The sequence below is a fragment of the Rosa chinensis genome, chromosome 5, assembly GCF_002994745.2.
Source record: "Rosa chinensis cultivar Old Blush chromosome 5, RchiOBHm-V2, whole genome shotgun sequence".
Classification (NCBI taxonomy): Eukaryota; Viridiplantae; Streptophyta; class Magnoliopsida; order Rosales; family Rosaceae; genus Rosa; species Rosa chinensis.
Window position 1 is genome coordinate 11434154 of NC_037092.1, and position 11221 is coordinate 11445374.

Genomic DNA, 11221 nt, shown 5'->3' on the forward strand with positions numbered 1-11221 from the left:
AGGGTCGGAGCTCGGTTTAGAATGTAGAAATTCAGGTGTGCTGAAGTGATTGCAACTGAAATTGATTGTAATTGGTTCAAGTCCATGAAGGTTGATCGAGGTCGTTGTCCCTTTTATTTCCATCGAGTAGGTGCAATTACCATGCAACTCCATTTGTCATATTCAGCCCGGAAGTCGGCGGTTCAATAACCACAGCGCGGGATTTACTTTCCGCTATTTCCGTCCAGCCATTTTTCACACGTGCAAATGGAAACTGAAGTTACTGTTGCTCAATTATGCTGCAATTTCGATTTCCCGGAAGTTGTTCGTGTGGTCGTCCTGTAAATATCAACACGCGAAAAACATGTTGTATTTTTTTTTTTTTTTTTGGGATAACAACCCACAGATATTTATGACATGCAGGTATAGATTAGAGGTATTAGAGCAAGTGCAGCGGTTTGCCCTTGCCTGGTCATAGTCAAGAAAAATCCTATGTGGTGACCTTGAGAGCAATTTTCATACTTGCACCGGTGGTTTTTTGCCCGGGCAAAACTGACTCCTTCTTGACTACAGCCAAGAAATTAGTCATTCCCATGACTAATTTCATGACCAGGCAACAAACAGGCCAGCGGTTTGGAGAAGGAAGTCTGCAAGGGAACGTGGGCTACGTCAACAAAACAGGGGAGAAGGAGACGCGCCAGCTTGGGAAGTGAGGGACAACCCATTGACGCGTGGCGCCGCAATTGTTGATGGGGGAGTTTTTTCTCCAGATCGAAGGTTTCGGTGTCCGGTGGCAGGGATTGTTGCTGTGGTGGGGTGGGTACTGTATCGTTCTGGCAGAACGATGTGGCGGGTCGAATGGAAGGCCAGATCCGAGGTGGTGCTCTGCAGTGGTTGCACGAAGATGGTGGATGCGAGTTGATCTACAGTGGTTCAGAGATGGGAGAATTTCCAGTTCCGATCGGGGCGTGGTGGCTAGTAGTACAGCGTCTTGGGACAATTGGTATGGCGGAGCAGTGGTCGGGGACTATCTTTTGCAGGTCTTGATCCGATTCAGAGGATACTCCGAAGCTGGTAGAGGGCTGATGCAGGTGGTGGCCAGACGCGATCTGTCTTGAACAGTGAAAAGGTGAACAGTGAAAAGATGAACAGTAGCGTGAACAGTGAAAAGGTGAACAGTATTGACCGGGCAAGAAAAACAACGGGTGCAAACCCATGTCCAGTGGCAGTAAATAGTAACTTGACCGGTCGAATTCTTGACTTCTCGACCTTGACATTTCTTGACTACGGGTGGACTTACCCTCAGGTATGGATAAAGATTGGGTTTTTTCGCTGTATCAAACATTTAACAATTCATAAGCACTGTTTCCTCGTGTGTGAAAGCCCAAACCCAATTCCGCACAATGCCACAATCAGCCCAGTACGAACAGAGACTGCTTCTGAAATCTCCTTAACAAACAAGCGGGAGACCACAACCGTCGTCCTTTCCTCTCCGTGTCTCGGCGTCTCCTTAGAGAAAAAGGTTTGAACTTTCTATTTTGCTGTTTGCTATATTAGTATGTTTTCGATCTCAATCTGATTCTGTTTCAGTACATGGATAGAAAATTTCCCCAACCCTGACTAAAATTGCATTTATTGCAGTTTGCAATTGGGTTTCTTTTTCAGTTGGCAAGAATTAATTCAAAGCTTTTTGATTAAATGTAAGTACATTGTTTGCTTTCTTGTTGGTCTATAATGTCCATTTGGATTACATGAAAGTCCATTTCTTTGAATTCTCCATTACATTGAATGCAAAGAGGGCAACTCAGAAACTTTAAAATTTATAAATTGCATGTAATGACATCTTGGTTGTCAAAAAGATGATATTTTTTTGACAAGGATTACCTTGGGCAGTTTGCAGGCTCAGAAAGATCGCAGTCATCTGGGTGCTACTTACATATGAGCTGTGCTTCCAATAAAATGTGTCCCAATTCGAGTGGCAACTATCTGTAAGTCCTTCACTATCACTAACTAGAAACTATGTTGAGTGACTTGAGTCTACTGTTTCATAGGAATTCCTGCTTGTGATGAAAGAAATCTATTAAATGTGAGGTGTTTGTTTAAAATCTTATACACTGCATGCTATGCCTTATTGCTTGCATATGTGCTTTGCTACCAATAAAATGTGTCCCAATTCAAGTGGCAACGATCTGTAAGTTCTTCACTATCACTAGAAACTATGTATTGTGTAAGCCCCCCTTTAGGATCTTTGTGTTTTACTACTTAAGCAAAATCAGAATAATAGATGAACTGAAAACAGAAACAACACAGCAAATTTTATAGTGGTTCAGCCAAAACTTTAGCCTACGTCCACTTTGTGATCTCTCTTGAGAGATTCACTAGCACTATGAAGAATTTAGGTGTTTACAAGTACTTATTGCAGATCCCTCAAACCCCTCTGACTAGTTCTTATCTCTCTATCACCTTGACTCTCAGTTTTCTGCACTTTCTGTCTTAATTCCAGAAAACTGACTGCAGCTCCTATTTATAGGTCATAGAGGCTGCTGATACAACATGGGATTAGGATTCCTAATCCTAATAGACTAAGCTTTTAATACAAATCCTAATAGAACTTGAAAGACTAACTTTCCTAGAACTTATAGAAAAGCTGCGCGCAAACCTCTTTCCTTTCTAGACTTGGATTTGAATTCTGCATCCTAATTTTCAGATTGTATCAATGAACCAAAAACACAACAATCTCTACCTTGGTGAGTTGATACCAAAACGATTGCTGCAACCTTCAGGATGTCTTGAACTTCTTGAAGTAATCCCGAACAAACCTTCAAGAACCTTCACCTTGGCAAGACTCTTCTTGCCTCAACGCACCTCAAGTGAGGAGGTGCTCCACCACAACTCAGCATGTTGTGACACTGAGCAAGTTCAAGCAATGCTTGAACTTCTCTACAGCAACGGGCTTGGTAAGACAATCTGCAGCATTGTCATTTGTGTGAACCTTCTCCACAAAGATATTTCCAGATTCTACCCAATCTCGAATCCTGTGATAGCGAACATCAATGTGTTTCGTCCTTACATGAAACACTTGATTCTTTGCCAAGTGAATGGCACTTTGACTGTCACACTTCACTACCACGCCTTCTTGGTGAATTCCAAATTCACTTGCTAGCCCATTCAACCAAATAGCTTCCTTTGAAGCTTCTGTTAACGCCATATATTCTGCCTCAGTAGTAGATAGAGCTGTGACTGCTTGAAGAGTTGATTTCCAGCTCACAGGTCCTCCTCCACGAGTAAAAACATAACCTGTTGTGGACCTCCTTTTATCTAAGTCTCCTGCATAATCTGCATCCACAAAACCAGCCACGCATGCTACTTCTTGTTTCCTCTCAAACATGATTCCAAGCTGCCTAGTTCCTTTTAAATACCTCAAAATCCACTTCACTGCTTCCCAATGGGGCTTACCCGGATTTGACATGTACTTAGAGACAACACTCAATGCTTGAGCTAAATCTGGTCTTGTGCAAATCATCGCATACATGAGACACCCTACTGCACTTGCATATGGAACATCCTTCATCGCATCAATCTCTTTTTGACTTGATGGCCTTTGCTTTGCACTTAACTGATGATGTGCAGCTAATGGGATAGAAACAACCTTAGCTCCATCCATGTTGAAGCGTTCAAGTACTCTCAGAATGTACTTTTCTTGTGACTGCCAAATTTTCCCAGCTTTTCTATCCCGCCTTATTTCAATTCCAAGGATCTTTTGTGCAGCTCCTAGATCCTTCATGTTGAATTCAGCTCCCAATTTCTTCTTAAGCTCTTGAATTTTCGACATATCCTTGCATGCAATTAGCATGTCATCTACATACAAAAGTAGTAGAATAATTTCCCCATCTTCGAATACATGGTAGTAAACGCAGCAGTCATATAGGCACCTTGTGTAGCCTATTTTCAGCATGTATGTGTCGAAACGCTTATACCACTGCCTCGGTGATTGCTTAAGTCCATATAGGGACTTCCTTAACCGACAAACCAGATCCTCTTTTCCTGTTTCGACAAAACCCTCCGGCTGCGACATATAAATGTCTTCTTTGAGGTCCCCATGAAGAAACGCAGTTTTCACATCCATCTGCTCAATCTCCATATCATACTGAGCTGCTATAGACAACAATAACCGAATTGAAGTGTGTTTGACGACCGGAGAGAAAATCTCGTCATAATCCACTCCCTCTTTCTGCGAATACCCTTTTGCCACCAAACGTGCTTTATACTTTATGGCATCAGCATCATGTATTCCTTCTTTCTTCCTAAACACCCACTTGCAGCCAACAAGTTTTCTTTCTTTGGGTTTAGGAACCAACTCCCACACAGAATTCTTATGCAAAGATTCCATCTCTTCTATCATAGCACCAATCCAACCTGCCCGTTCTTCGCTTTCTATGGCATCTTGATAAGTAGTTGGATCTCCTTGACTTATACTCAGAGCATGACTCACATCTTCTTCCGGTTCGAACCCAAACCTTTGTATTTTTCTTGGATTCCTCTTAGGTTTGTCAAGTGCTATGCTTCTTTTAAATGACTCAGGTGCTTGTGGGATAGGGGAATTTCGACCCCTCTGTGGGGATTGCTCCACCTGAGCCCTAACTGGTGACTGTTGTTGCTGCTCTGTTTCTTCAATAGCTCCTTGATCATTCCCTACTTGCTCAATTTGCTCCACCTGAACTTGGGAATCTTCATCTGATGGTTTAGCTAATGAAATCTTGATTGCTTCTTCTTCAACAACAGCCATCTTCTCCTTCTTGCTATTAACCTCCTCATTTAATGGCATAGTCTTCTCATCAAAGATTACATCCCTGCTGATCACTCTTTTGTCGTTGACTATATCCCACAACTTATAACCTTTCACCCCTTTCTCAAAGCCGATGAACAAGCACTCATGGGACTTTGGTTTCAGTTTGGTTCTTTCATCGCTGGGAATATGTGCATAAGCACTGCAACCAAACACTCTCAAGTTGGAATAATCAACTAGCTTTCCAGACCATACCTCCTCTGCACACTTGAAGTTAATAGCCCTAGAAGGTGATCGATTAATCAAATAACATGCATGATTAACCGCTTCTGCCCAAAAAGTTTCAGGCAACCCTGCATGAAGTCTCATGCTTCTTTCTCTCTCCATGAGAGTTCTGTTCATCCTTTCTGCAACACCGTTTTGTTGAGGAGTCTTCTTAACAGTAAAGTGTCTTGTGATGCCTGCATCCTTGCACAGCTATAAGAACTGATTATCTCTATATTCACCTCCATTGTCGCTTCTCAAACACTTGATTTTTCTGCCTGTTTGGTTTTCAACCTCAGCTTTCCACTCCTTGAACTTAGTGAAAACTTGGTCTTTAGTTTTCATAAAGTATACCCAAACCTTCCTTGAAAAATCATCTATGAAAGAGACAAAGTATCTGGCTCCACCCTTTGATTTTGTTGGTGTAGGCCCCCAAACATCTGTGTGAATATAGTCCAATACTCCTTTGGATTTGTTCTCACTGCTGCCCACATTGAACGTCACCTTGGTCTGCTTTCCGAGTGTGCAATACTTGCAAAATTCAAGTTTGCAGCTCATTACACCTTCCAGCTGATCCCTTTTGTGTAATTCCTGCAACCCTCTCTGACTCATGTGCCCTAGCCGTTTATGCCAAAGCTCAGTCTTGTCTTCCTCTGTACAAACTGCAGCTCCACCAACCATCGTAGAACCCGTAAGTTTATACATGTTATCTGGTTGCATCACACTCCTCATGTAGACCATTTGTCCCTTTCCTACCTTGAGTTGTCCTTTTTCAGATTTATACCAAAATCCAGCCCTATCCAAAGTGCTCAATGAAATCAGATTTCTGCTCAATTTTGGGACATGTCGGACGTTTTCCAGCGTTCGGATAATTCCATCATGCATCTTGATCTTTACTGTTCCGATTCCCATAATCCTACAAGGTGAATCATCTCCCATCAACACTTCCCCGGTGTTCCTCTCTTCATATGTGTCGTACCAATCTCTGTGTGCACACATATGAAATGTGCAGGCTGTATCCAAGGTCCAATATTTAAGCGCGCTGGAGCTGGTTGTTACTGCTAGAAGTTCTCCATCGTCACTATAATTTCCAGTAACGACATTGGCTGACTTGGAGCTTTCTCCTAACATCTGCGCCTTTTTCTCCTTCCATTGTTTGCAATTCCTCTTCCAGTGGTCGAGTGAACCACATTCGAAGCAACCATTCTTCTTTTCTTTTCCTTTTCCCTTGGATTTTGACCTGCCTCTTTCTTCAAATCCACCACCTCTATTCCTGGACCTTCCTCTCTCCTTGCCTCTGACATGAAGTCCCCGTGCTTGAGAACTTTCTTCATCTTTGTCCATTTTGACATATGATTCCAAGTTCTCACACACTTTAGAAAGTGTGATAGTATCTTTGAATATCATGGTGGTTTTGAAGTGCTTGAATGAAGGAGGAAGCGAATGAAGTAACATGACAGCCGTGTCTTCGTCATCCATCTTTGCCCCAACCTTCTCCAAGTTTGATATGCAATTCTGAAACTTACATATGTGATCGTTAAGATCATCCCCTTCCTCCATCTTGAGGCCAAAGAGCTGTTCCTTCAAGAGCAACTTGCTGCTAATAGTTTTACCCCTGTAGACGCTTTCAAGCTTCTCCCATGCTTCCTTTGCAGTCATATTCTCACCAATATGAAGCAAGACATTATCGGCAAGATGCAGCTCGATGGAGCTCTTTGCTTTCTTATTCTTCTTCGTATAATCTGCTTCAGTCATTGTTGCAGGCTTATCTCCAATTGCCTCATCAACCTCTTGCTGAACCAGAACGTTCTTCATCTTCCTTTGCCAAAGCGTGAAGTTGTCCTTGCCATTAAAGGGCTTAATGGACGGTTTCACATCTCCTGCTTCGACAATGACTTTGCCGTTCACCATCGCAAAACACCTTGAGCCTAAGCTTTGATACCACTTATTGTGTAAGCCCCCCTTTAGGATCTTTGTGTTTTACTACTTAAGCAAAATCAGAATAATAGATGAACTGAAAACAGAAACAACACAGCAGATTTTATAGTGGTTCAGCCAAAACGTCAGCCAAAACGTTAGCCTACGTCCACTTCGTGATCTCTCTTGAGAGATTCACTAGCACTATGAAGAATTTAGGTGTTTACAAGTACTTATTGCAGATCCCTCAAACCCCTCTGACTAGTTCTTATCTCTCTATCACCTTGACTCTCAGTTTTCTGCACTTTCTGTCTTAATTCCAGAAAACTGACTGCAGCTCCTATTTATAGGTCATAGAGGCTGCTGATACAACATGGGATTAGGATTCCTAATCCTAATAGACTAAGCTTTTAATACAAATCCTAATAGAACTTGAAAGACTAACTTTCCTAGAACTTATAGAAAAGCTGCGCGCAAACCTCTTTCCTTTCTAGACTTGGATTTGAATTCTGCATCCTAATTTTCAGATTGTATCAATGAACCAAAAACACAACACTATGTTCATTGCCTTGATTCTGCTGATTCATATGAATTCCGGCTTGAGATGGAAGAAATCTTTTGATGTAGGGTGTTTGTTTGAAATCTTAATTCCTATAGTGTACACTACTATATATGCCTTCTTGCTTTTGCACCAAGTACAAAACCAGGGAATGAAAACGCAGGGTCACATTAACTTACATTTCACATTACAGTGTGCTTACATATGATTTTATTGTATGGAGACTGCTTTAATTCAAAAAACCATTCCTAAATAATACAGAATAAATACACAATGAGCGACATGCCAATCAACTATCGTCCATCACCATAAGGCATTAGCATTTGTATTTGCATGCTGTCATACCCTGTACCAGTAGTTAAACCACTAGAACTACCACCACCTCCTCTAACATCCAAAACATAAGCATCTGAATCAAGTGACCCAAGCAAGTACTCATTTTCCTCTGGACAGAAACCAACATTAGTTCCCCATGGGTGCTTTGCTGTAATCCTCATTCCCTCTAGCTCCATTGCTACTTCTTTCATGGTAGGCCTTTCCTCCCCTTTTACCCTCAAGCATCTTTTTGCAAGACTGGCCACATTCTTTACTGTCTCAATGTTTCCCTCGTTCACAATGTCATCATCAAGAATTTGATTCAAGCAATCTTCATCCATGGAAGAAAGAAAGATGCTTGTTAAGCAACTGTCCTTAGAAAGTGCCATTTTGCTTGTTAGTAGCTCCACTAGGACAACACCAAAGCTGTAGACGTCACTCTTTTCTGTTAGTTGGTTCGATTGCAGATATTCAGGGTCCAAGTAACCAAATGTCCCTAGCACTAAAGTCTGTATTTCAGTTTGACCTGATGGAATCAATCTTGAAGCTCCAAAGTCTGATACTTTTGCTGTATAAGCATCATCTAAGAGTATATTTTCTGCTTTCACATCTCGATGTATGATTGGATTTGAAGTTGAGGAGTGTAAGTATGCTAGTGCTTCTGCCGTTTCAACTGCTATCTTCATTCGTAATTCAAATGACAGTGATGATCTTTTTTTATGAATATGCTCATAGAGAGTTCCATGGGTGATGAACTCATATACTAGTAAAGGCACTTCTGTCTCTAAACAACAACCTAGTAGCTTCACCACATTTCTGTGGTTTATTTGAGAAAGAACAATCACCTCGTTAACAAACTGATCACTTTGGGTTGGGGCACCACCTTTTGACTTCTTTATGGCCACCACTTTGTCATCTGGTAGTATTCCTTTGTAAACTGTTCCATAGCCTCCTTCTCCAAGGATTCTACTTTCGTGGTAATTGTTTGTTCCCTTCTCAAGTTCTTCTGTGGAAAAGATTTTTGTTGTCTCCACAGTGCCTCCATGACTAGCAAGTTGTTGTAGTAACAATAAGCCACCATTCTCTTTGAAGTACTTTTCTTTGAGTTTTGTGTATTGTCTTCTCTTTATCCCGCAACATATCCACGAAATCCCCACAAATAAAACCAATAAGTCTATACTTACGCCTGCATGTAATTGAGATCACGGCCAAATTGGATTTAATATTTTGTCTGTGTGGTATACTTTAAAGAGACATAAAGATAGTTTATCTTCTTGTTTTAGTATTTTCTGTCTGGTTTAGCTGGGCTTTGCCTATTGAGCTTAGGATTTGTAGGTTTTACCTTCCCCTTTTGTTAAAACTTAAAATTCTGTTTTTTCTAGTGGAATATGTTCTTGACAAAAGAAAGACTCTGGTTTCTACCTATTTGAGCAGAAATGTTTTTCACAGCGAAGTAGATCCCCTCTTTCTTTCTTTTTTCCCTCTCTCTCTCTTAAAAAGTTCAACCATATAATTGTTAAAAATGGTTGGTGCTGAAATTGGAGAGAAATATATGAAAGAAAGTGACTGAAATTGGAACAAGTGTGTACCTCATAGCAGTTTATACTACGTACTGTCTTTTTTTTAAAAAAAAAATTATGGAAATCCTGGGCTACGATTCAAATTGGCTTAAGGTTACTAAGTTTGGATGCATAGTTACTGTTGAATGAGTTTATGTTAGAATTCTAGGATAGGGGCATGCATTTTACTATGTAAGTATACTTACTCAATGAAATAATAAGCAGGAGAGTCATCTTTGAGTTATTTTTGGGATTCTCTTTGATGCAACTCTTGTCATTCATGCTGTCGAGCTTGTATCCTTTTGAGCACAAACAAGTGTAACTTCCCGCCAAATTTTTGCACTCTCCGTGGTTGCAGAGATTTGGATCCTTGCACTCATCAATATCTGAAAACAAATGAAAACACACATATACCAGATTAGTTGATCAGGTAATTCAGGTTAAATCGCAATTTGAGCTTTATTTCCCATTTGTTGTGTATATGTAAAGATCACCTTGGCACCCATCTGGGTGGTATGGGTTCCCTTCATAACCTTCCAAGCACTGGCAAATGTAACCATTCCTATTTGTGGGATTCACACACTTGCTATTTTGCTTGCATACGAAATCCTGCCTCTTTTGAGCTACATCACATGGGTCTGGCTCATCCCCAATTGCCCAATTAAGAATCATTGGAAGCCGTGTAGTGCTGTTCAGTTGTTGAAAACTTGTGTTCCCGGAGAACTTGAACTGTGTCTCTTCAACAATGAATGCAAAGCTGCAAGGGTTAAAGTCCCAAATACCTGAATGATTGCTATAGCTATCCAGTGTCACAGTACGGTTGTGCAGTCCACTGGGAATGTTTGTTTGGCAACACCCAACCCCGGAGCAAGAATTCTGATCAACGCTTTCTAGGCTGTTACATACTGACATGCACCCAGTTATGGACTGTTCTGTGCCCCGGAATCCTTTGAAAATTGCGTAAGTGTCACAACCAACGGCAATGAATTTGTTTTTGGTATCAGAGATGGTGTAAGGAGAAGGCAGCCGTAGCACAGGGCTGTTCCTTCTGGTTCTCAGAGCTGAGGAACTATAGCAATCTCGAGCTATAAAAGTTGATATTTGCAACTCTCCCGCAGCAAAGGATATGTTGGTAATGATGACGGTGCCATTTTTGGTCAAATATGCTACTGGGGGATCGGTTGCTTGACTACAATTGACAAAGAAGGCATTTCCTCGGTAACAACCTTCCGCCATGCCAAATGGGTAAGGAACTGTAAGATTACCACATTTGTCAGGGCAGTTAGGCAGCGCTTGAGGTGCTGCTGCTGTTGTTGATACAATCAGTACTCCGATGATTACGAATGAGAATTGGATGATGAGCAAGATACCCTGAAAGGTCGCCATGATACCACTCGCAGAGGAAAGCTGGAAAATAATGTATTGCTTACGAGTAAAGTAAATTCAAGCAAGGTCTTTTTGTAGGCATATGGAAGGAAGACTTGGTAGTATCCGTGCAGCTAATGGAAGTCTTCTACCTCGTAGCACTGATTTGTGTGCGTACACCAGCAATGTCCTGTTATTTCCCAGAAGCAAATACAAGAGGACAGGACATCCAACTTGGTAAAGGATGAGTCAATAGGGACGGCGAGACACGAGCAGCCAACTTTAATAAATAAATACAAGTTGTGCAGAACCAGCATACATGGACGTGTGGTAAATTGGTTCCAACATCAGCCAGGTATTGCTTCTTATGAGAGCAACAAGTTTATGATCTTACTGATTTCTAGAAAATCAAGGTTTTAAATATAGGTAATGGCAGATATAGGTAGATTTATCATGTAAGAAATTTTTCGAAAAGTA

The 11221-nt window shown here is 41.2% G+C and overlaps 1 protein-coding gene across 1 annotated transcript; it reads right to left on the reverse strand.

Moving 5' to 3' along the window:
- Positions 1-7382: 7382 nt before the first annotated feature.
- On the reverse strand, positions 7383-10858 carry LOC112164997 (putative wall-associated receptor kinase-like 16). The gene is made up of 3 exons (XM_024301375.2): positions 9874-10858; positions 9586-9765; positions 7383-9006 (listed from the first exon to the last, which is right to left on the reverse strand). The coding sequence occupies exons 1-3, from the start codon at positions 10763-10765 to the stop codon at positions 7799-7801; spliced, it is 2280 nt and encodes a 759-aa protein (XP_024157143.1). The 5' UTR covers positions 10766-10858; the 3' UTR covers positions 7383-7798.
- Between the last annotated feature and the right edge of the window lie 363 nt (positions 10859-11221).

Coding starts and splice junctions, on each gene's coding strand:
- LOC112164997 (XM_024301375.2), bottom strand. CDS start 10,765: ATGGCGACCTTTCAGGGTATCTTGCTCATCATCCAATTCTCATTCGTA. Junction 9,766..9,873: donor CCACCCAGATGGGTGCCAAG/GTGATCTTTACA, acceptor ATTTGTTTTCAG/ATATTGATGAGTGCAAGGAT. Junction 9,007..9,585: donor CCTGCTTATTATTTCATTGA/GTAAGTATACTT, acceptor AATTACATGCAG/GCGTAAGTATAGACTTATTG.